At 36.9% G+C, this 26,433-nt stretch overlaps 2 protein-coding genes across 3 annotated transcripts in view; one reads left to right on the top strand and one right to left on the bottom strand.

Annotated features, from left to right (window-relative positions):
* The window catches only part of LOC113237061 (vigilin), a 29,044-nt gene extending 20,116 nt beyond the window's left edge, over positions 1-8,928 (bottom strand). For both annotated transcript variants that reach the window (XM_026473316.1, XM_026473317.1), the window contains exons 1-5: positions 8,910-8,928; positions 8,763-8,829; positions 5,404-5,683; positions 1,364-1,579; positions 787-993 (exon numbers count right to left, since the gene is read on the bottom strand). In XM_026473316.1, the coding sequence (XP_026329101.1) occupies positions 787-993; positions 1,364-1,579; positions 5,404-5,637 (657 nt within the window). In that variant the 5' untranslated portion in view covers positions 5,638-5,683; positions 8,763-8,829; positions 8,910-8,928. The remainder of the gene's footprint in view (positions 1-786; positions 994-1,363; positions 1,580-5,403; positions 5,684-8,762; positions 8,830-8,909) is intronic.
* A 695-nt stretch (positions 8,929-9,623) lies between these two features.
* The window catches only part of LOC113237145 (splicing factor 3B subunit 1), a 37,557-nt gene continuing 20,747 nt past the window's right edge, over positions 9,624-26,433 (top strand). The window contains exons 1-9 of the mRNA XM_026473444.1: positions 9,624-9,651; positions 9,944-10,215; positions 10,704-10,830; positions 12,929-13,008; positions 13,354-13,539; positions 13,867-14,062; positions 14,822-15,072; positions 15,158-15,347; positions 15,750-16,033. Coding sequence (XP_026329229.1) covers positions 9,624-9,651; positions 9,944-10,215; positions 10,704-10,830; positions 12,929-13,008; positions 13,354-13,539; positions 13,867-14,062; positions 14,822-15,072; positions 15,158-15,347; positions 15,750-16,033 — 1,614 coding nt within the window. The remainder of the gene's footprint in view (positions 9,652-9,943; positions 10,216-10,703; positions 10,831-12,928; positions 13,009-13,353; positions 13,540-13,866; positions 14,063-14,821; positions 15,073-15,157; positions 15,348-15,749; positions 16,034-26,433) is intronic.

Raw genomic sequence — 26,433 nt, 5'->3', positions numbered from 1 at the left:
TATTGTTACAATATTACCACGGAAAATGTTGAAGGCCACTGTGTAATTGAAATAACAAGCAGTAGATAATGTATTGGGGACATTCACGTTAATATACGTATAAATTTATGATAAATAGTTGCCAACTGATAACGATAAACTTGCTTAAAAACCTAGGGTAATTTAAAATTCAAGTTTGTGCGTCGTATCAGGATGAAGGACGTCATATCTTAATAAATATGTGTTGCAATATCATTTAACAAGTTATGTTGTTCAGCATGCGTTTCCAGAGCGTGTAAAGAATACAAAAACTGAACTATTGGTATATTTTTTCATTTATCTGTTCCTCAAGTACAAGCCGTGGTAGGCTAATAGTTTGACCTACCGCCTCTCAAGCAGAGGCCGTGGGTTCGAATCCGGACTTGTAACTCTAAGGTTTCCGGAATTTATTTGCGAGATTTAATTTGAAATGTGCCTTTTCAGTGAAGTAAAACACCGTGATGAAACCTGGGGCCTTACCATGAACTCTTATTACAGTTCAGTATAGGTTCGTAACGACAAAATAGCGGGATGGTGATTTATACTTCATATAGCGCTGTCTTACAACGATTCATTTTAGGTCCTAAACTGAATCGTAATAAGAGTTCATGGTAACGCCCCTGCACGTCGAAGAAGGTTCACAACCCTTGGAAAACGTGTAATGTCCCCAACCCGTATTGGCTTAGCGTTGCGGACTGTGGCCTAAACTCTCGCTTGAGAGGAGACCCGTGACTCGCAGTGGGACGTATAAATGGGCTGATATTGTACCTGTTCCTCAGAGCACACCCTGATTTCATGTTCGGCCTTCTCAATGCCTTCCTTGGTGCCCGTAATGGTGATGATTTCGCTGGTGTCGTTGATTCCGGGCACGCTGATCTTGGTCGCTGTGACTTTCTCCAAATCCTTAAGCTTTTGCCCTTGCTTACCGAGGATCCAGCGGTGATGTTCCTTGGGAATCGACACTTGCTTGCTTGCCTGAAGGGAGAAAAATCACGAAATATAAGAAATATGTCAAAATAGTCTAATAAAATTCTGGCGTCAAAAATTTTGACAGACAGCCATAGGTTTGATAAACCTGGCTTTAAAATTCCTTGTAGATGTATAACCCATTAAAAATGAAAGAGCTGTTAGAAGGAAAATTGTACCTTACGACTTCTTAGTAGAGTGTATTGGCCTGTGCCTTGTCTTTTAGAGTTACTTTAAAAAAAACTTTTAACCTCGCCACATTCAGCTATACACTTTGATGTACCGCCGACTGTACTTGAAACGTAAGGATAGGTTCGATATGTTTTTATGACATTTTTGCTAACAATTATGCTGTACATATTTCAAAATAAATACACACCTGTTGCTGGAAGTGAGTCAAAATCTTGCGCCTAGCCTCAAGCACAGCACTATGCTTCCCGGTAATGAGGAACGTAAGGCTTCCGTCCTTGCTGGTCGAGATCTCGATATGGGCGCCGGTTTCCTTGGTGATGGATTGGCATGTCCGCAGCGATTCACCCTCGCCAAAAGTGTTCGCGTTGTCCTGTTTTCTTTCTTCGTATGGCACGTGGAAAACCTAGAACATAATATATTTTATTAAAGTTGGATTTGACCCTCGAATTTTTTTTTTTATAATACCAAGTGACGGGAAGAACAAGTCGTGCGGCTGGTGGTAAGCGACACGCCTATCCATCACTGACGGGCGCAGTGGTAGTGCACCTCAGATATTTGTAATTTAAAGCTCTAAGTGGCACTGTAACTGTTATGGACAGGCGTGTAGCTTACCATCACGCGCACGACTTGTACGTCCCGTCACTTGAAGTTATAAAAAAAACTGTTGCAATGCCATTTAGAGCTTTAAGTCGCAATGATCTTATGGGCACTGTGTATGCGTCCGTCACCCTGTGACATAAGTTAACAAGTCCCATGTGTCTGTAATTTCACCAGCACCCTTAACCCTTCTAACCCGGAACGCAGTAATGCTCACATTACTGCCTGGCGGCAGAAATAGTCAGGGTAGAAGTTCTTCCCTGGATGAACTCCTTTACAAGGAGCTCTACTGCTACTACAAAAATATGAAATTACGGGGAAGAACTACTAATTTTGCCTAGTGACAATACGAAATTACTTATTTTATTGAATATCATCATGTTTTTACTACCATGAAATTCATTATTTCTTTGTGAAAACACTCCGCTAGTTTGTTACTATTGATGCAGAGATCAAACAAACCCAAAGAAAAATATTTTCGGGTAGCCCCGGTTTGGCAAAAAGTCGCTGGTTCGTGTCCAGCCGAAAAGTATTTTTCTTTGTGCTCCTTATATCAATAATAACAACATCTAAATTGCAGTATTACATAAATAAACATATTATATTATACAGGGTTATTTTTAATATTAACAATCTTACAGGACTAGATTACTAAAATCATAAACAACAACTTTTGTTCAGTGACTTTTCACAAAACATGATAAATTTACCAAAAAATCTTTTTATTTTTGTTTCCGACACATTTCAGATCTGTATTTTTAGTAAGGTAATAAGTTCAAATGTGCAAGCGTCGTCTCCGACTGCCGCGTTTTGCACAAAGTTATCGCCATTTAGACCAATATATTTAAATATTTTTATTTTTGTATGAAAGTAAAATCTGACGAATTATTAAGTCATGAAACAAAAGTTGTTAGAATACGGTGTTTGCCAGAATACAGTATTTATACAGATCTCGAGTAAAATTAGATACATTGTATTCAACCTGCAAGCAGGTGTGCAAAAGTTTAAGTGTATTTCACATTTGTCTCTACAATTACATAGCATTTGTATTTCGAATTAATATTAATTGGTATTTGTCTACTAAATATTCTTTATTACTTTGAAAGCAGTGTGTCAAAAGCCATTTTGTCAATTGTGATTTAAAAGTAAGTCCTTGTAGTGATTTAATTACATTAGATAAATTCATTATAATAATAATAATAATAATAATAATAAGTTTATTTTCTCACCACAATATACAAAATACATTGGCATAATATCCAAAATAAAATACATAAAACAATAAATTATACTGTGGGAGACTGGTGCCTAAACTAGACGTATGATCTGTATTTCAGGTCACCAGGACTCCACCCCTTAGAAGATACTTGTTATTTTGAAATATGTACCAGTACATTGACAATTGAAGTAACTAACTTATCTTATTATAAATTATTAAAAAATTCTTATAAATATATTGAAGCAGTTATTCTTATAAACGAGGTTGTGTCAATTTCTTTTCATTTTAAATAATTTTTGATATCATATATACACAGATCACATAACAAGTCAAATAATTTCGTTTTAAATATGTCTGAGGGTCAGGTAGGTCAGGGTAAGCGGTCTGCGATCGCTGCAGGCAAAGCATTATATATCTTGTTGTTTATGATGTTAGTAATAAGGTCCTGCAAGGTTATTAGTATTTTACAAATAACCCCGTATATGTAAATACTAAGTAAAATAATTGTAAGGGCGCGTTCCCATTGTGTAGTACGTTTTATTATCGTTGAATGACTGTCGTGTTTAGCTATTCCCACTAGATCGTGACAATTCATCGGTTCACGGCAGCCGCCTCGTCGTTTACACGACAGAACCGTTTCAAGCTGCGATTATCTGTCGCCACATTTTTATCGTAACGTTTCATTTATCGTCTGACGGCTGTCGTTCTAGCTCTTACCATTGTTACGATAGTCGTTCGTCGTAAAGTCAAGAAAAATGCGAACGACGGTTAATCATGTTGTTCTATATGTGAACAACTTTTACATTTAAATATACAAGCCACGACATTTTAAACAGCACGATTATCTGTCGTCTGGACATAATGGGAACGCGCCCAAGTGTACTAGAATCCGATGACAAATGGGGAAATTGAAAATTGTGTTAGCAACTCTTATAATAATAGGAAAAAACGTTGTTAATAGTTATTACTTTATTGCATTGACTACTCATCTACTAAACATAAATCTATCAAATAGTAACATAGCCACGTAAATTCCACAACAATAATTACGTCCAAATTTATAATTGTAGCTAATCTTCTTAATGCTTTTTCCTCAATAAAGTTTATGATAAAGCAATTAGGAATTAAGTAAGGATTATTTACTAGTAAATTGGTAGTGACTGATATAGATTTGTAATTAATTTGTTCCATAGCTTAAAAAATCTGTAGCAGACTGAGAGTCGTATTCCAGAACTCTACTCAATGCTCAAGTCAGGATTTGAGCAGACTTGTGTATGATTTCAAGCACTGGAAATACGACCCTAATGGCAAGGACTTGAGTACGATTTTCAGTGCTCACTACAATACTTAAGTCCTGACTTGAGTATTGAGTAGAGTTCTGGAATACGACCCTAAGTCCAATATTCTACAGTAGAAAAAATATGCAACGCTGTCATATTTTTGTGCGCCATATCTAGTGAACTACACCTATAGCATAACATTTACGTATATGTTTCATAAAGCAGCATCAAGCTGCGTAATTGGTCAATTCAGAACGGGTCCGATAGATAACAATTGTTTTCAATTGACGATGTACATACTTTAAACTTCATCTGACAATATATAGGAAAGGCGACAAGAATATTGAAATGTAGGCTTATCGGCGTTACATAACTCGGTCACACGTGAACTCCACGTTGGAACGCGAATTGTATCATATGCGCCATATGTTTTTTTTTAATGGCACACGTGCTTTTGGAATTATTTAAATCGTAAATTTCGTGTATGTGTCAGGATGTGTATGTGAAGTTAACAGCCGAGAGACTTGAATGACGTACTGCCAGATCCAGCAGTTCCCTTGACACTACATTTTATAACAATATTACCTCATAGACATTTAGTTTCATGTAAAGTTGAAGGTGTGGATCACGAAGCTAACAACTACAACTATAAGGAAAAATCATCTTCAAATGGATTGACTGTCAAAGGAATGAAGAACTTAAAAGTTAGACTTAAATTTTTCTCTATTGATATCCAGTGCACATGAAAATGTTCAAAAAAGAAAGAGAATATTGATGTCATTTTTATGTTTATGACAAAAGAAAAATACTTGAGGGGAAAAATAAAGGCAAATCTGTAACTACGTAAATGACCACGAACAATAAATATTCATGACATCACAGGAATTTGCATTTGAATTAATATACTACATGTGAACACATGTACTGAAAACTAATAGTTTAATTGCTATTTATTAACAAGATACTTGAAATACCTTTAGAACAATATAGATATAAGTAGATAAACACAACCTACCTTTAATATGATGAGCTTATTCAAACTTCATATGCTAATTCCTGACACACAAAAGCAAGTTACTCAGTTGTGTACTTAAAGAAACCGACTGTCATGTTGATAAGTAAGAAAAGTACCTGGGTATGAAGAGAGGAGCCGACACGAAGCCTGTTGCTAACTTGCTGAATGTTGCGTTGTACCGGTGGCTGGGAATGAGGCAACGCCGGGAACAGATCGTCATAAGCATACGACCCCCCGACGTTGTTCTCATATCCCAAGTTGTTCATCTCCTCCCCTCCCCCATGCCCCCCATGCACGGGTATCTCAGAATGGACCATATCTCCAACCATCATGGATTGCTGATGCATCATTTTCGTCCCCTCCAGCAGTCCTTGTTCGCGCCGAGTCGTTACAGTACTAGACAAAATAATTCTTGATTTAACACATTACTGTAAGACACACTTCAATATGCTTGCATCACATGTTTGAACAAATGTCATAATACATTATTTAATCACTTTGCTCAAGTGGAAGCAGTTCAAATGCTCAATTAAGTGAAGGACATTTAAATGAATAAGTTAATTGTAGTAATCACTGCCTGTAACTACATTCATGTTGGCAGTTAAAAAGTACCATGTGGTACATCTGGTTGTAAACTATCTACACACCAAATTTCATATAAATCAAGATTTGAGGTGGCCGAGTATCAAGTGACCACCAAAACTTACTAATTTAGAACATTAGTACGATGACATTTCATATTACGCTTTATTGATATACTTATAAGAATTTTAAATTTACAAGACCTATGCCAGGTATACTCGGCAACAGTAATTAATTGGTTTTTATGATAAGAAATCAATGATTGATTGCACTGCAAAAACGGTTCCTTTTAAATTGAGAGGTCGACTGCCCAAATCGTCACAGCGCTATGAATCTGTGACATTAATATATCAGTTATATATATTTGTGAATGTTTAGTACCAACACTGCTTGCCAACAATGAAGAAAAACATCATGATGAAACCTGCACATCTTCCTCTTCATAGTGTCATAGTTCCATCGGTATAATCGATGATTCCGCCAATGTCAAGTTAAGAAAGACACGCGTTTTTTACTCAATATTTGACCAGTGAAGTTTCGATAGAATTTGCTGAGAGGAGAATCTACAACAACAAGCAACATACACAGACTACTACAGATGCAAATTGTTACTTTTAATAAATTTACATAGTACATACACAAAGGGGGAGTGGACTAATGTTAGGCAGAATTTGATATTGATGGGAGAGGGATTTTCAGGGGAATGATATCAAACAAGTTTTTTATTCATTGACACTGGCGATAATCATGACAATTTTTGTATTATTCTTATAAAACTGACACTGGCACCAACCTAGTGGCCACCATAAGGGAAATAAAAATATCTGACAGAGGAGTGACAACACTGTTGCAGTAAAAAAACAAGTGCTCAAGAATACCTTCTGCCAGACATCACTTGCACAGAGAGTGGTTTCAAATACAAATCTTAGCTAAGAACACAGGAGAACCTACACCTCAAAGAAGGTTTACTAAAAATTTAACCTTCACTGATCAAGAGTGGTGAACTATAGCGAAAACCCTATCTTTAGAGGAGCCCAAGCCCAGCTGAGCGACATATCGCACTGCTATTACAATAGTGTTGTAACTCAAAATATGTGAAATTCAAGATTATACTATTGCTGAACGTAATATTTGACACTCTACACGTCAACAAACCTTCGTCAAAATATTGTCAGACACAATTAAAATAAATCTACTTAACTCAAAATGAGACAAACTTTTTGCAAACTAGTTCTGGATAAAACAGTCTTAATAAATAAGTTTCTAAAAAATATTAAGTTATTTTTTCGTTTTATTTGGCAAGTAGGGAATTATTTAGATGTCTGTAATAAATAAACTTTGTCCTTTACATAAATTTTAATAATATTTCGCTGGAAGTGAGTAATTAGTTTTTTAGCGATTCTGAAAAAATACACTTTTTGAGTTAATACACTATTGTATTAACAGTGCGATATGATGGATCGAGTTAACTTTTATAAATTAAGATACCTTTCACAAATATCCAATTACTTTTGCAAACACTGTATATGGAGATACTTCATTACAAAATGGTATTTTGTGACAACTGGCGAAGGAAAAGTTAGCCTTTAAGCAATATAAAAAATATTAGATATTGTAAATAAACAAATGTAAATAAATATCTACGTTGCTCTCATCCCAAAGTAAGTTGCTAAAGCACTTGTATTATGGAAATCAGACAAAAGGACTGTACCACAAACAACCAGACCTAAGACAATATAGAAAGGTCTGTTTTTCACATTGACCCAGCCGGGAATCGAACTTGGGATCTCTTAGATGGCGACACCATGAAAACCGGCGTGTAAGCCACTCGACAATAGAAGCCGTCAAAGTATTGTAATTACATAACTTCCTAATTAGTAAAAGAATTATTAGCTCAGATGATTAGTTGTAGGTACTATTTATTTGCCATTTTCTTAGGAATGTTGTACATGCCAGTGTTGCCCATTTCTGTATTTTTATTTTTAATTCTCAATAAAAAAATTTTTTTAATACTTTTAATTTCATTGAAAAGTAAATTTTATATTGATATTGAATTACTTAGATTGGCAATATTGCAGTAGTTTCATAAAAAGAACTTTTGAGTATCAAGTCTCATGGTATTGGTGGCCATGGGTGCAGGAGTATTGGCAAATAAGGATAATGGTTATTCCAAATGTTCAATGTCTAAAAGGAGTACATAACGAAAATAACTATTTTGAAAAGTGGCTTTACAATTACTATTAAACAGATTGTTTTAAGTTTTTTCACAACATCCTTCTTAGCATTAGGTTAGTAATGCCAACAAAATATTTTATCTTATCTTATTTTATTATTAGATATAAAATGCCGTCTTAAGTGCTCATAAGTATAGAAAAATTATCCATATAGTGAAAAAAGATTTAGGACCCATACAAAAATGTCTACATTAGATTCAACTAACATAAATTCATTTGCAAATTGATAATACCAATACACCCACTGATAATTTTACCACAAACCTATGTATCTAAGAGCTATTATCAGTTGTACAGGGAAACACATCATAAATAACAATACAAAGCATGTAAAAATTGAGTGCATGCTATGCGGTGACTACATACTAATTATTTTCCAAACATGAGCACATTGCTCTGCCCCCATATCACATAATGAGCCGGAATTATAATGAATTTGTTAAATTGAAGAGCTTTTCAAACTCACACCTATAATACTGCGTGTATTGAATTCACGTTAACAAAAAACTATAAAACACATAAGTAATTACAAATTTATTTATTTAACACACGTTAAACTATTAGGCGCAAATCGGCATCCCGAATTTTGATAATACGTGTCACCTTCTTCCAACACATTTGACGTGGAACTTGCCTCTATGAAATATAAAAGAACTTACCGTATGTACCGTAGCAAATCAACCTGGATGCTTATCCCGTAGACGCCAGGATCGTTTATTCTTTCCCCTGTGTGGAATCAATCGCTATAATACAGTTTTAGACGAAGAAAACAATAATTCAATTTGGATTCACAAAAACACACGTACCCAATGCAGCCGCGAGGAGAAAGATGTCTGATACCTGTCAACAGATAAAAAAAGTCAAGCAAAGCTGTACGTGGAATGAGAGCGAAAACATTGTGAGATTGTAGAGCCCTAGACAGAGAAAATTAGAAGCGCCACGTTCTGGTTTTGAGGTTGACAGCAAGATGGATACATATACATTTCAGTAAGTTAGAAAAAGAACGAACTATTTCGCTTAGCCCCGTGCTCGAGTTTTTTAAGGGTTATAAATCTCAATCAAAGATAAATATTTATTTGAATACAATGACAAAATACAGTAAAAACATTACAATCTGTTTTACACGACAAAATACAGCAAAAAATTTGCTGTATTTTGTCGTTGTATTGAAATAAATACAAATGTATGTATTACCACTCCCAGATCCATTAAAGAAAAAAAAATATATCTATGATATTCTTGAATTCTTGTCCATTACCATCTAGCTAGTACCATGTGCTCAAAACTCATTTTATCTAATAATATTTCTATCACTTTCTTCTCGGAGTAAAAAGAAAGAGATCGATAAAACATTCAATTAAAATTACGTGACAAATCATCGAGAAGCAAATAGTAATCTGTAGTAATGGAGTATGGCGTGTCGCGTCGTGAAAATCATTGAATTTGTGAAAATAAACTAAATCCTCTTGAATTGAAGTGTTTCAACGGTTATTCGGTACATTTTCCATGTCGCAGCAATAATGGAGAAAATACCGAGGACGCACGAAGGTATTTATTTTTTTGTGTTTCGTTCATGGGCCAGCCATTTTTATATTTTACGTTGGTGAACTTTATCAATATTTTTCCATTCATACAGCTTTATTTCACTGCGTTATTCATTAAAAAATTCAAGTTTTGTGCTTAAAAATAATTCTTACACGCGCTTTAAATGCTACTATAACATTGATTGATGATTTTAGATCCAACCTCAACGTGAATTTCGCCAACAAGCTTATTTATTTATGTAAACAGGTATAATAATAGGGCAACGCATTTGATACTGATTTTATGTTTGTTTCAGCTATCGAAGCTCAGATAAGAGAAATACAGTCGAAGAAAAGCGAATTGCCTGAGAATGGCTCGAATAAGGGTGTTTCCCTGGGAGACACCTACTATGACAGTGATATATATGATAATTCTGGGCACAGCGGGAAGTCGCGGTACGATGGCTACGTGACGTCCATCGCAGCCAATGATGAAGTTGAAGACGAGGATGTAGAGAATGTACCCATAACTCAGAAGCGAACAGGGGGATATACTGCTCCTGCTTCTTTATTGAATGATATTGCACAGGTATGTCAGCTTGCACAACTTGTGTTGTGGAAATGTTATATATTATTACTATACTTTAGCCTTGTACATAGTATACACTAAACAAAACAACATTTATAGGTGTGGGTGTAAAATACAACATAATAAGCGCCCAGTTACCACGCTTTCACATACATTAATGGTGAATCTTAAATTCTATTTACTAGGCTACAACTTTTAAATTCCTCGGAATAATACAGCCGCCGCGCCCAAGATGCTCATTTAAATTTAAACATAAAACCTAAATAAATAAAGCATATTTTGTCATGACAGTTAGATGCACGACGTGACTGCGCGGCGGACACGCGGTCACCGCTCGGCGGCCGCGCGGCGTAAGCGCGATGAAATTCGTGTCTAAATAAACGCACACTGAAGGAAAATCAATTTAAGAGATTGACTACTAAACTAGATAAGAGTGTTTTAGGCAGTGGTTATGAATTGTGATTCATACAGCTCCTTTATTTTTTTAGAGTGACAAAAATTATGACCCATTTGCGGACAAGAAGAGGCCCAGCATTGCAGATCGGGAGGATGAGTACCGCCGGAAAAGGCAACGGCTGATCATATCACCTCCTCGTATGGATCCTTTCGCCGAAGGTAATAAATACCACTGTTTAATAATATTATTTTTAGTATTCATAGTGAACTACACACATCAAAAGTGTCTAGGGATCAAGTGAATATTTTTGAAATAAAAATTATTTAAGCAATATTTACCAAATCCAGTCTTCCAGGACGACTTCTTACTTTAATGCTTATGTTTTATTTAACCGCTTACCCCTATATTTAATTAAAATAAACTAAAATTGATGTTTTTGCAAATTGTGGGAAAAAACTCAAATTAACGGCGTCAATTAAATGACAAAAAAATGGCGAAAATGATGATTTTGCTCATTTTTATTGTAAAGATAAGAAAATTAATAATCTGTATTTCCCCCATTAACACGAATCACACAATTACAGCGATTTGGCATGCTTAAGATGAGTTCATCAAAATCACTTTGAGGAATGGCCGCCCATGTGTTTTGTAACAAGTCAAAATATTGTTGTAGAATATGTACGGTATGCATACTCGGCACAGCTCTTCTTTGAAGCATATCCCATGCGTGCTCAATTGGATTGCGGTCTGGCGATTGAGCAGGCCACGGCAGAACGTTGATACGAGCTTCGGCAAGAATGCGTGTTACGACTCTAGCCGTGTGTGGACGTGCGTTGTCATGCATTAGTTGAAATGAATCACCCAACTGGCCTCGCAAAGGGATGATAACATCTGAAACAATCCTCTCTGCGTAAACTTGAGCATTGAGGTTACCCCTGCTCCAAATGAGATCGGTTCTTCCGCCGATCCAAATACCGGCCCATATCATTATTGTTCCCCCACCATATGGCTGAACTTCCTGACAATATCTCAAACGTTCATGACGTCCAGATGTTCTCCAAACTCGAGTACGTCTTGTATCCGGTCTCATACCGAAGCGGGATTCATCCGAAAAGCACACATAGCGCCAGTCTTCTTCCTCCCAGTTTCTGTGTTCGCGAGCCCATCGTAAACGGGTCCTGCGATTGCAGGGTGCAATAGGTGGAACTCTGAGCGGCCTTCGGGATCGCAGACCCACTTCACGTAAACGATTTCGGATTGTTTGATCGCTTATTAGCAAGCCTGAGGAGCTGTGGAGTCTCGTAACCAACATCATGGCGGTCATGGTACGATTCCGTCGAGCAGTATTTTGGATATACCGGTCCTGTCTGCGAGTCGTGATGCGAGATCGTCTTCCATGTCGCTCGGCCACGCTGCCCGTCATGCGATAGCGCGTCCAGAGGCGACTTATGACGCTCTGTGTAGTGTTAAGAGTGAAAGCCACAGCACGTTGCCTGGAACCAGCTTCCAACATTCCGACGGCTCGCATTATCACTTCTCGGGTTAAATGATGTCGTCTCTCCATAATAATGTAAATTGTTTCGGTTCCGATGCAGATATTGTAATGATTTTGTCAAAACGCTATAACTCATTTTTATACAAAACCACATTGACAATCGATTTTCTTCTTATTATCGAATTTTAAACAATATTCCTTATTTAAATGTTAAAACTCACTAAAAAGTGTCAATAGCGATACAAAAAAGTTAATATAATTAACCCTAATTGCAGCAATACTCTTAAACGTACTTGATCCCTAGACACTTTTGATGTGTGTATGTTAAAACAGGTGGGTATGTAATTAGTAAGATCATAATTAAATAAATAAATTTGTTATTTATTTGTGTTGAGGGCTCTAAAGTTTTCTAAAAAAAAAGGCTTCTAATAAAAAAAAAGTGAAATCTGTGCTTTAAAGTGAAAACCTCGCATACGTGTTTTCACACAGTTCGCTTTTACTGATTTTTGTTGCAGAAAAACTTATAAAATTTGTGCTCAAATATATTACTAAAGTAATATTATATTGTAATATTGTTTACTTGTTTGTCCTGTCACTTGATATAAAAAAAGTAATATATTCTGAAAGAGGTATTATTTGACTAATTAAAATGCTAACTACAAACATTATTACATTTACATTATTTTACACCACATTTTTATCTTTGTCTTGTGAAATTACATGGAAATATGGCCTCATTTCATAGGCGAGAATAATATTTTAGGGATGGGTATCCATTTCAATATGCATGAATTGTTGCTAATGAAACTTTTCATTTATAGGTGGCAAAACTCCAGATGTTGGATCAAGAACGTACACAGAGATTATGAAAGAGCAGTATCTTCGAGCAGAGGAAACGGAGGTAAGTCTATTATCATCATCGAATGGTGATAAATGCTGTTCATTAATTGGTACAATAATTCTATGTAGAGTTGTCGTAAAACTCAGAGTAACTTTGATTAATAGATTACAAAGTTACAATAAATATTATTATTAAGCCATTATTATACCTAGCAATTATGTAATGTATGAATAATATTGCTGACTAGTTCTGAGTTATGCTCCAGAATGAGTTTTGTTGTTCTACATAATTTAATTGCTTAATTGGTGTGGTTTTCTGGTACTTCATCATTACAATTAATTCAATTAAAATACTTCATCTCAATGTTGAGTGTGACCATTTTCTCATATAATATTTAAATTTCAGTTAAGAAAAAAATTGATGGAGAAAGCCAGAGAAGGAACATTAAAGCCAGTGGCCCAATCAAATGGAGAGTCCACAAAGCCGATGTCTAAGCGCAAGGGGCGTTGGGATCAGAGCTCTGACGACACTCCTGCCAAGAAACTTTCCGTTACACCCAGCTCACAAGCTACACCTTCTTGGGACAATGAGGTAAGTTCAAAACTTCAACATCTTATGCATTCAGAATTATATCCATTGATTGAATATTATTGTTGGTCGGATTTCTATTTATTACCTGAGAGACTGGTTCAATCTTAGCACACATTCCCTCTTTCGTGCAGCAGCTTCAAACATGAGGATAGCCATGAAGCAACACACTAAGAAGAAGGATAATTCTATAAAAAGATATTTTTTTCTACCAATTTGTGTTAAATTGTAATTTTTTATGTGTCACCTTCTTAGTAAAATTTGACCATTGGATTGAATGAATGATGTATTTATATTGTAGTTAATATGCAAAACTATCTTTTTAAACAGAGAGGTCCCTGGGAAGAGACACCAGGTGCAGGCGCGCGAGGCGGCGAAACACCCGGTGCGACGCCCTCTGCACGTGTGTGGGACGCAACTCCCGGCCATATCACGCCCGGTCATGCCACACCCGGCCGTGAGACGCCAGCGCAGCACGGCACTTCGAGGCGTAACAGATGGGACGAAACACCTAAGACTGATAGAGGTAGATAGACCAGTCTCAAAATTAAACTGTGCATGGTAAATTAGTCTATTAATAAGATGGGTTTCTCACCATTCAGTGGCGTGTAGAAAGATAAAGTTACTTTATTATAATGTTCATTCTTTACATGGACTAGATTATCGAGCACTTAGGTTTTCGCAACTGCTACGCGTTGGAAACTGTTTTTCCATGTCTATCGATATATGCTGATGACCAGTACCATCTCAGACAGTTGTGACTACAGACAGGCTGGCCCATTAAAGAGCCTGAAACCAAGGCCAATATGGTAACTCCATACAAACGTAGCAGCGCGGCTTGTATGCGTGCACACCCGCGTGCCGTGCACGGTCGCACACATTCGCATTGTCTTGCAATGCACTCGCAAGACGTCACACATCGTCTTACACACCTCCAAGGCGCGCGGCGGTCGCGCACACTAGCCGCACTGTTAATTTGTACGAAGTTACCATACTTCTCTTATTTTACTCTTATGTCGAAATGCTAGATTGTTGCCGAAAAATAGTTTCATTTCCAATGTACTATAATACCGTAATTGATTAAACCAGCTCGAAAAATTGTTTGATGCTGTAAATTTCTAGATAGTCAACCGAGAACACAAGTTATGGGGTATTTGTTGAGTTTTGTCATTATAATTACGTCTTATGCGTTACTTACAACTCGTATATATTTTTAGATGGATTTTAGGAACAATGTGATGTCCTTTGTACTTTTAGGTCCTAATCAATATCGTCTATCCTTCAGAAACACCCGGCCACAACAGCGGCTGGGCCGAAACACCGCGCACAGATCGCGGTACGGGCGTCGACACTATCCAAGAAACACCAACCCCCGGCACGAAGCGCCGTTCTCGTTGGGACGAAACCCCAGGTGCTACGCCAGCCGCCGCTACGCCTACACCGTCTCATGCAACACCATCTCACGCGACTCCCTCTCACGCTACGCCGTCGCATGCTACACCTACGCCGCACACACCGGTCTTCACTCCGGGAGGCGTAAGTATAGACAAGATTTTCCATATTAATTGAGAACACACAAAAATTTACGAAATTGAAACTAATAATATTTTGTAATTTTTAGTCTACACCCGTTGGAGTTAAAGCCATGGCTTTATCGACTCCGACTCCCGGCCATGTTGCGGCCATGACGCCCGAACAGCTGCAAGCCTATCGTTGGGAAAAAGAGATAGACGAGCGAAACAGACCTTACACCGATGAAGAACTTGATGCCATGTTCCCACCTGGGTACAAGGTTTTGCCTCCCCCGGCCGGTACGTGTTACTCATATTTATTCATTTTGCCGTTTCCAATTTACTCCTAAGTCTGACTACTTAGAAACATTTAAGAAGAACACCATAGTTATTAATTCCAACTTTAGTTTCAGGACACATGTATTAAACAATGCCAACATCACTGGAAACTAGCATCTGTAATGACGCGTTAGACGATACGATACATGTGTTTTTGAATTTAAAAGTACAAAGAATACCCTTTTTAATACTCAATTTTTCTTTCAGATGAATGATGACAGGCTTTACAGTCTCATGCCGTTGGATAGATTGGCGATAATGCTTTAATCCTCAGTTGCTGTTTGCGTATTTAAGATCAGCATGCTTGTTGTCTCGCGGCGTGCGACAGTACCACCAGTGTTAACTAGTTGTGTTGTTGCCCAGGTTATGTCCCGATTCGGACGCCGGCTCGTAAGCTGACCGCGACGCCGACCCCGTTGGCTGGTACCCCAATCGGCTTTTTCATGCAGACGGAGGAAATGGGAGGGTCGGCGGCGGCTGCTGCGCGCCTACTCGACCCGCAGCCCAAGGGCAGCCAGCAGCTTCCCTTCATGAAGCCAGAAGACGCTCAGTACTTCGACAAATTGCTTATTGATGTCGACGAGGACACGCTTTCGCCTGAAGAGCTCAAGGAACGGAAAATTATGAAGCTTTTGCTAAAGATCAAGGTATGTGAGATTGTTTTACGTATTTTCATAGAACAAGCCGAGAGTACTACATCCTACTTTCCTGCTGTTCATGTCTTAATTCAGAAAGGCAAACCTTACAGGACTAAATAAAATTGAATTAACTCATACAACATATAATTATGCAACAGAAAATGTTACTAAAAATCACGACATACCGGAAAAGCATAATTTGGGCCCTGTTCTGCATAAACGAGTTAACCCACAAAATGACAGTTTTGAGATATTGAGCATTAAAGATTTTTGGCAACTATTTGTCATTACTCATTTAATTAATGAAGTTTACACATTGACTACCAACAAATGGACGTCGGATCTAATACAAAAGCCACGAAAAAAATGTCCGAAGTTAACCTATACAAACATAGTGACATGTAAAGAAATATAAAAAAACGAAAACATTTAATTTCAATTGTAACGTCTTTGCAGTACTGCTTAATTTCGCTTGCAATAATTTAAGGGCCCAAAAAACACCATATTCAGCTTCTACTGGAAACTTAACAAAATGCACCATATTTAGCTTTGACTGAAAATTACTTGAACACAAGTGTAATGGACCAGCCTTTATTGTAAGTATTAACCCGGCGCCAATGACGTTGGGTCATATTGACCCGAGGCGATTTACAACGGGCATATTTTTGTTTTACGCCAATTGCACGATTTCAACGTTTGAGTAGCTGGAGATACAACCCTCCTCTACCCGACTCGCTGGTGTACTAAGTGTGAAGCCATCTGCACAGCCAAGTAATACGTGCATTAAGTCAAAACGGGTCAATATGACCCAGCGTCATCGCTGGCGTGGTATTTTTGTGACTGACATTATTGGTTTATTTACTGTTTATAATTAATTAATCTTATTCCTGCTGCTTGTTGCGTGCTGACAGACATCAATTTAATCATTTGACACCAATACGTGAACTTTCCAAAGCATTTGTTGAACAATGCCAAAAATGTATCCTGCGGGCGAAAACTGCACTATTAATGAAATGTTGGTGGTATTCAAAGGACGATGCAAATTTACGCAATACATACCAACCTCTGGCACACGCGAGAGATGTCAAGTATGTCCGTTCAAAAAGGATAAAAAAACATCTCATACATGTAATGCATGCTAGATTTATATATACTACCTATATACCCGGATCATACGGGAAGGTACTGCAATAGTTGCAGCAGTTGCACGTCTCTGATTGAGGACGTAGAAGACTAATTTCTAATAATAAGTTTGAGTGACCTTTCTTTTAGTATATAAGACTATTAATTGCTATTATTATTCAGAATATTTTACTAAAAATAAAAGAAATATCAAAATTATGTTTTCAATGTTGATTTTGCACGTGTTATTGAGAACGCTAATTAAATATTTATTTATACAATTTATTGTTATTATTTTTATTTCAGTATATGTCTTGACAACTCTTACTTAATACGTATTTGTTAAAATTTAGACAACTACTTTAATTTTACAAAAAATTATCAATGAAATTCGGGTCACGATGACCCAACGTCACCGTCGGCGTAATTATTTTCACGTCATTGGCGCCGGGTTAATTAATTCTTATGTATATTATTACGTCGAATTTTGTACAATTTCAATTAAATAGTTGGGCAGATACATACATACAAATAGTGCAAATGTGAAAATAAGCGTGTACTATAAGAAATGTACCGATATTCTAACTAAACGTAGACTCAAATATCCGTAATTCCGAAAACCGATTTATAATAAAACCGTTACGCTTTCGAGTAATTTTGATGCTTTTCACAAAGACAACATTAGCTTTTGTTTTCTAATATCCCTAAAAAAATACATTTGACATTATGACAATACGAGCTAACATATTACGGGCAAATGTATTTTCTGACTTCTGATAGGTAATCCCAAGCCGTAAAACGAGTACAAGAATATTTTGTTAGTTATTGCTAACGTTTAATAAAAAATCATTTTAAAAATAAAATTAAAATCAAAGCGACTCTATAGTTTCTTTGCTGTAAATATTTCAATCGCTTGTGGTTAGAACAATTGATAATGACCAAGAAGTTTATATAAGCTTCTTGAAATTGACGTAATGGAATTCTTGGAATTGACATTTCATCTTTTGCGCATGCAATGTGTAGAAAAAGGACATGTAGCTATTTGATTATTTTGTTTGCTTTTGTAATTTATATTTACGATTCATTTATAAGTAAATTAAATATTATACAACAGCACAAAATAACACTTTTAAATGATAACAATATATTTGTTTAGTGAAAATATGATACAAAATCCTGTTTTTACACTTTACTGCAGTAATTTTACAAGTTATTATTATTATATAGTACTGCATGATTGACAACCGCGCTGTCAGTCGAACATGCGAAGACTGTTGCTCGATTGATACTCTGTATGCGATTTTAACGCCCAATAGGTGCGGACACTTTAAGCGCGCACCTGATGTCCATTTGTTGGTAGGTCAATCAGTTTGCAGGACAATTATATATCACAAGATTTGTAATGAAGTAAGCATTACGATCAGTTTATTATTTTTTTAAGTTAACAAATTTATGATTAGTAATTAAATGAAAATGGTTTATGCAAAATTCGATTTATCAACAAAATTATTACTTAACGTGTCAAGTGTGATTAACACATTTTTGCTAAATACGGAAAAGTACATAATATAAAGTGTCACTTAATCTTTGCAAACATAGAGAAATCACATTTTCATAGTGATCATGTATTAAATATAAAGTAACAGTAGTTTTTGTCAGACAACGTGTTTTGTTTTCAATAACCAATAGCCCTTCTTTGACCAGTAACAATCGGGGGTGCACAAAAGGAGCCTCCCCGCACGACGTAACATTCCTTACTTTTACGAGATTTGATCGAAACATGTGCATCGAGGGTCAACCTCTTCTCACGTTTAAATCTACTAACATCCATTATTTCTATCAGACCACGTAGTCTTTCACTACACGACACTCTCTTATTACTTTTTCGTAGTGGCGCGGCTGCATCGCCACAGTGGCGCAATGTAGCAGTTCTATAAACGCTTAATTTGAAGACGCGCTAATAGAGCACATACTACACCCAATACTCGCTACCGTACATCAAGGTTGGAACCCGCACTTTCTTGACACGTTTTGGCTACCCATAAAGGCATACAGAGCTCCATTTACCTGATATCATCACACTAACCATCTCTTATTAATATAGCCGCAGTCGTAGTGCTAGTGATCTTCTTGTGTATCTCACGCACCAATGAGCAGCTGCCATCGAGAGCAAGCCAATGGCCGTGAACTTACACATCGCTAAGGCTTTTGATCGGGTCTAGCACAAGACATTTCTATCGAAACTACCATATCACGGGCTTCCAAAAAGGCTGTGCACTTGAATTCTAACTTCCCGTCTGAGCAGAGCTTAAAAGTCGCTGTGGACGGATTGTGCTTGGACACCATGCTCATTATCGCCAAACTTGTTCATCCTGCATATCAACAATATGCTATTAACTAGTAACATTCATTGCTATACGGATGACAGTACCAGTGTTGCCTATTATACAGGTCGTACAAATATATACCAGCCAGTGGAACAAAATAGATTGCAACTTGTGTCCAAAATCGAGATTTCTTTGGAGCAGGTCTCAATACGGGGCCGTCAGAATCTTGTCAAATTCAACCCCGCAAAGACACGCGTTCACCGCTAAAAATACCCATTTGTAATAGCGCCTAAGTTCCAGAACACCTTGACCCTTTTCTCCTTACCATCTCTAAGAGTAATGAGATACTTGGACTCGACATCACGAACGAAGTCCAGGGTCATTTGGAGAGCAAAGCCAAACTGGCTTCCAAAAAGCTCGCAGTGCTCAATAGAGCGAAGCAGTATTTTTCACCAGGTCACCGACTTTTGTTGTATAAAACACAAGTACGGCCCCATATGGAGTATTGCTCGCATCTCTTGGCAGGAGCTCCAAACACCAGATTGACCCACTTGACTCCATCCAACGTAGGGCTGTTCGTTTTGTCGATGGTCACAAACTCGCAGACGGTATGGAGCCCTTAGCTTATCTCCATAGGCTAAGGGGTAACGTCTCTCCAGACGTTGGCTCTCTATGCGTGTTTTACTGTCTTTACAATGGGGAGTGCTCTGAGGAACTTTTCGAACTGGTTCCACCGTCTCGTTTCCATCATCACACCTCCCATCAAAATCCATCCCCACATCTCAGATGCCGGGCATATCGTTCGTCCTTCCTCGAACCTGCAAAGTGTGGAATGAGCTTCCTCCTGAAGTATTTCCTTTGCGTTATGACATAGGGTTCTTCAAAAAGCGTGTTTATAGGGCTCTCAAAGGCTGGCACCGCTACCAATCTTGTCCCCATTTTCCCACTTTTATCTCTTTCAATTACCATCACCTTCGTCTTACTCACATTCGCATATCTTGAAAGGTGCGCCATTAGCCAAATTCTTATTTTAACAGTAAAAGGGTTATTCTCATCGCAGTTTCAGAATCTATATCATTTTCCTGTCCATCCATATCATCGACAAAATTTAAAGTATTTACATTTTTCAAACAAGTTGTATGTGTTAAGAGTACTTAAATCATTTCAAACCACGTTGAAAGACATTGTTGTAAGTCGCATTTATGGTTTAAGACGCTGACAAGCGTCGATGACCTTGCGTCGATGACCTTGAACGATAACGCGCCTACTATAATTTCTCCAATAAAGTGGCGCCATACGCCCCGATGCGGTAAGAGTGTGGTAGTTGGACCTTCCGCTTGATTTAACATAATATTGATTGCCTCTAACAGATGGCGTTGTACTTAAAATACACACATGCTATCAAATCGAAAAATATCAAAGCACATAAGAACTGGACATGTTATGCAAACAAGAAACAACCCACATTTCGAGTGTAATTTAGTTATGTATTTAGGTAGAACACCAGACGTGTCCTTTACCTGCTCACAAAAGATCCTGGCAACATAACAAGCCAAAACGGAGAAAATCAAAGTCCTTCAGGGTACCAACCCTAAATAAGTAACTTTTTAATAGCTAAAAAGAACCTTGGTGCTTCTTATAACTTCATATAATGCCTTTTTTGTAATATGCTAAACGGTCACACGTACTCGTGACGTGACTCGTGAACGTGTCACATGTACTGAAGAACTGTAGATCTTTGGCGTTTTCATTACAAAAACTACAATATGGTTCTCGTTAACTAAATAAAAAGATGCATAATGATTTCTATTTATTGCTATATAATATAATAGTTTACCTATATCGTTCTCACTGCTACAATACATCGTTTGTCTCAAATAGAGATGCGCCGAGTACAAGTTTTACCGAGTAACCGAGTACCGAATATTACTCGGTTTAACATTTGCCGAGCCGAGTACTCGGCCGAGTTACTCGGTTCATTATAACCGGAATGCGATGATCCTAAAAGCCCCCGTTACTCTAGAATTAGGCCGATATGACAATGAAAGTTTATTGTCGCGAGAGCAGAGTCCTTTCCAATGGTGGGCAGAGCTTAAAACAAAATATCCAAAACTGGCACAATTAGCACGAGTGTTTTTATGTGCACCTGCAAGCACTGTGTAACGAGCGGTTATTTGCCAAAGCGGCTAATGTGTATGAAGAAAAAAGGAACAGACTATTATCTGAAAGCCTTGTAAATATTCCTACATCATAAATTGCCTTTGTTAAATTTTAAATATTAGTAATGTAAACTTTCTTTTTAAATTACTAAATTGCTAGAAATTGTTACAATTGTCTACAATTTCTAGTAATAAATCTCTTTTGAATATTTTAAATATATAGTTGATTTTACTTTATTATGTCTATAGCTGTGGTGCTTTATTTTAACCGAGTACTCTTCTCATGAACCAAGTTATTCTACCGAGTACACTGAGTACCGAGTAGCAAACGAGTACTCGGCGCATCTCTAGTCTCAAATAACTTACCTATTTATTTCTTCACGCTGTTTTTACAAAAATCGAATTATCTCGAAAGTGACATTTTGTGGGTTGGTTATAGTTTGCATAACTGTGTCCAACTACATATCTCGTAAGTATCGTGCTCGACGGTAGACAGCCGATTACAATACAATAGAAATTAATTCGTCAAAACCGTGTCACAACAGGTCTGGCAACGTATCCCACGAACGCAAGTTACGCAGCAGAAGTTTTCAACGTTGCAATTTTACTAAATAATCAAGGACGCAAACAATAATTTCATTTTATTTTGAATACTTTGTGTTTCAGGTTTTAATCCAACCAAAAATATATGTTTTTTATTCTCACCTAATGGCTAAATTTGAATGGTTTTTTGAAATTCTGTTTTGATTTCAACGAATTGGTTCATTATATTTACTTATTTACGTATTTTTTTGTGTATGATATTTTTTCACACTGTTAAGTGCCTGTCCATAATTTGCAAGCAAATGTCTAGCTCGTACTTTATTAGGCGAAAGTTACTTTTACTCCTAAATTTGTTATTTGTCTTTTATTTAAAACAAATAGAGTATCAGGATCAAGATAAGTACCATTTAAATAACCACACCAAATTTGGTAGTAAGCAAGTATGGTTTGCCCGCGAAAACACTTCAAGGTACGTGTTACAGGATGTACTATTGTCAAAGTTCCACGTGCTATATTATTGCCTAAAAACTTACACAAAAACACCATATTTAAGCGATTTTGGGCACCTCATCGCCTTAACCACACATAACACATTTTTGCGAAATTGGCCTATGAAACGAACCAGATATTGTGAAAACAATTTTTTGATTTAACAATTACTACGACTTTTTTTTATATATTACTGAAAAGAATATTAAAATTTATATTATTATAAGACTAATAAATATAAAATATAAAATAAAATATAATAATAAATAAAATAATAATAAATAAAATATAAAATAATTATAAGACTGCATTCATAACTCATTTTACGATTTTGTGTGGGTTAACACATTAATGCAGAACACGGCACATTTGTAGTTCTCACAATACAAAAACCTGTTAATGAGTCAAACGCTACTACACTACCCCGAGTTTTTTTATAATATTAAGTGACGGGACGAACAAGTTACGCCTGATGGTAAACTACATGCCTGTCCATAACAGTTGCAGTGCCACTCAGAGCTTTAAAAATGCAAAGATCTAAGGGGAACGGCCAATGCGCCCGTCACCCCGAGACATAAATTGACTAGCCAATGGTCCTGTAATTTCACCAGCACCCTTACCTTTCAAAACCGGACCACAATAATGCTGACATTACTGCTTGCAGGCAGAAATAGGCAGTACTTTCTTGGACGAACTCTTTCACAAGGAGCTCTACTGCTACTAAATTCAAGGGCCCTAAGTCAAGGGTGGGCGTTCACTTATATGTATATAATTCGCCCTATTAGGGTTCCTAACTCCCTACTCTAACACCCTATGTCTTATTGCATCCTATGTCTTATTGCACCCTAATTGCGAGTTAGAAATAACTTAGTAATAAATGTTTAACCAAAACACTAAAAAATCATAATAGCTTGTTGGTAAATCACCTTTGATTTAGTGTTGTACAAAATTCGAATCCGGGAGTCTGCATGTTAGGACTCTATTCTAATTCACAAGACTCGACTCATAAAGACAGAAACACCACTGCTCGATGTATTACGAACCTATGGAGTTTCCGAATAGACTTGAATTCGATATTAATGCTCGAACTGCCTCGGTGGGCGAACGGTTACCATGTTGGTCTGCCACGCAGAGGTCCCGGTTTCGATTCCCGGGCCGGGTGAAATATATGCATGGCCCCATTTATTTATCCCGTGACTTTGGGTGTAATTTGTAGTGTTCTACATATGTATGTGTCCATTAGGGTTTCATTTTGTTAAACAAAAAATAAAATGTAACGTTTTTGCAGACTTTGCTTACCCCGAGTCCCAGTGATGTAAAAGACATATATGCCAAATTTCAAGAAAACTGAATAATATTTAGAGGTTGTGTACACTTTGATCACTTTTGTAAAAGTAGGCAAAAAATACAACTTTTTGAATGTTATTTATTTTTATTGAGAAAACTACAAATCACGAACTTAGAATTATATTAAAACCAGACGCTAAAATTAATAGGTAGTGTGGTATGCAAAAGATGTGTTAAATAATATATTAATCAACTCCTTTTTATGTGATACCAAATGACATGATTAACAATTCGTGCGCCTGGTGTAAAGCGACACGCCTGTGCGTAACAATTGCAACGCCACTCAGAGCTTTAAATCGCAAAGGTCTGAAGGCACTAACATAAGTTGACAAGTCCTACGTATCTGTAATTTCCCTTTGAACGATACAATCCATTTGTAATGTTCACTTTGTGACGACTTTTCTGTGATATTCTACTAACCTCAAGAAGATTTGTTTTTGTTATTCGTCAATAGCCGATTCATAGAACTTTTTTGTTAGAGCCGTTCCTCTTTCTGTGGTACCATTGACCACCTTAATAGCGTTCACACAGCTTTTTAGAGATTCACTTCAAGTATTTTGTCACGTCGAGTAGCCCAAACAATTCATATAAAGTCTTTGTTTTCTTGGGCCGGATTTTATCATTCAAATAGAATTTATTACCCTCAAATCGTTTCATTTCCTTTCTATTTGTACGTTTGGTTTCTAAATTTTTAACTATATTTTCCTAACCAATCTTACGTTTGTTTCTGTCAGAAGAAAGTGTCTACAATATACAAAACATTCTTTGGAGCCCATCGACTTACAATCGCCTCGTGCACAAATGAACGTATATGAGGCTGACAAAATATGACACTCCTGTCATTGTCTTCAATTCTCGTCGAGGTATATTGAACTGTTTCGTGAAGAGGACAATTTTAAGTGCATATATTGCCTTTGCCATCCATACGGCTTGATGCAGACTCCCTGAAACTCTGAAAGTGAAGTCGTTTCTACCTCCTGGATACACTAGTAAGAGTTGTAATAACTCTTTGTAGTCTTCTCTTGAATGGTTACCGTTGTTTAGAACGTTTGATTGATTGAGAGATTGACGACCTCCGCGGCTGAGTGGCTTGCACATCGGTTTTCAGGTGTCGCCGTATCGGATGTACCGGGTATGATCCACGGCAGGGTCAATGAGAAAATTTAATTAATTTAGTTTTCTATATTGTCCCGGGTCTGGGCGTTTGTGGCAGCGTCATAGTTTCCAATTTCCATAACATAAGTGCTTTAGTTACCTAATTTGGGATCAAAGCGACGTTTGTGATGTTGTCTGATGTTGTCCAATCCTGTTCCTTTGAGGAGTCCGAGATCCTAAAAACTTACTACAAGGTACCGTTTCTTGTAGCCAAATTCCTACTATGGTTCCCATTTTATTAACCACAAAAATTTAAAGAAATACATGAACAGCTCCTTAGTGCAAAGCACTTCAATATTCGGAATTTCACTAGTATGAAATAAAAATCAAAGTGTGCAACCCTTTAATATTATCCAATCGTCTTGAAATTCTTCATATATATTTTATACAACACTGAGACTTCGGGCGAAGCAAAGTCATATGAAAATCACATCTTTGGAAAAATGAAACACCCTAGTTAGTGTCTATGGCACCCGCGACACAGGGTTTCCCTAATGCGTGACTATGAATATGTGCTTTTATAAAAATGTAAGCGGTCGACTTCGAGTCTGTTTACATAAACGAGTCGAGCCGAGACTGGTGCGCGATGTTGTGTTAAACTGTAGTTTAACTGCTGTTGTAAAATTAAGTATTAGTCTATAAAATATCTTCTTTTTGTATAAGTAGTTCGTAACATTGTAGAATAGAAGTGGCTTCGAGTCGAGTTTTGTTCAAAACTCGCGCTCAACTCGACTCTGTGCTCCAACACTCGCGCTAAACTCGACGCGGACTCGTTAGTATTTTTACAACACTACTTTGATTTCACCGTGAACAAGAAGCGACTTGTGAAATTGAAATTGCAATGGTTTGGAGAAGAATATACACGAGAGTAAAAGAGACAGACGCAGACTTCGGGTAACGCCAAAAGTAGTGTTGGTTGAAATTTAATTGTTCAGGCAATTAAATATTGACAATGAATTAATTGTCAATTGCGAAACAGCAATTAACAATTGATTAATTGTTAATTGCTGTTCTCGCAACTAACAATTAATTAATTGTTAATTGCTGTTCTCGCAACTAACAATTAATCAATTGTTAATCGCGTATATCAATTGTGTATAATGTATATAACAATTAACAGTTGATCAATTTTCAATCTTTACAATGTTTTTGATTAACAGTTAACAATTAAAACTGACAATTACGATAAATTTATAGGGCGAGTGAGTGGAGAGTGAATGGGGAATGAGGGGGAGTGAGTGAGGAGTTAGTGAGTGAGTGAGTGCCT

This window comes from Hyposmocoma kahamanoa, unplaced genomic scaffold, assembly GCF_003589595.1.
Source record: "Hyposmocoma kahamanoa isolate Upper Pololo Valley unplaced genomic scaffold, ASM358959v1 93, whole genome shotgun sequence".
NCBI lineage: Eukaryota > Metazoa > Arthropoda > Insecta > Lepidoptera > Cosmopterigidae > Hyposmocoma > Hyposmocoma kahamanoa.
Note: the sequence above shows the minus strand (reverse complement) of the source record. Positions and strands in the feature narration are given on the sequence as shown.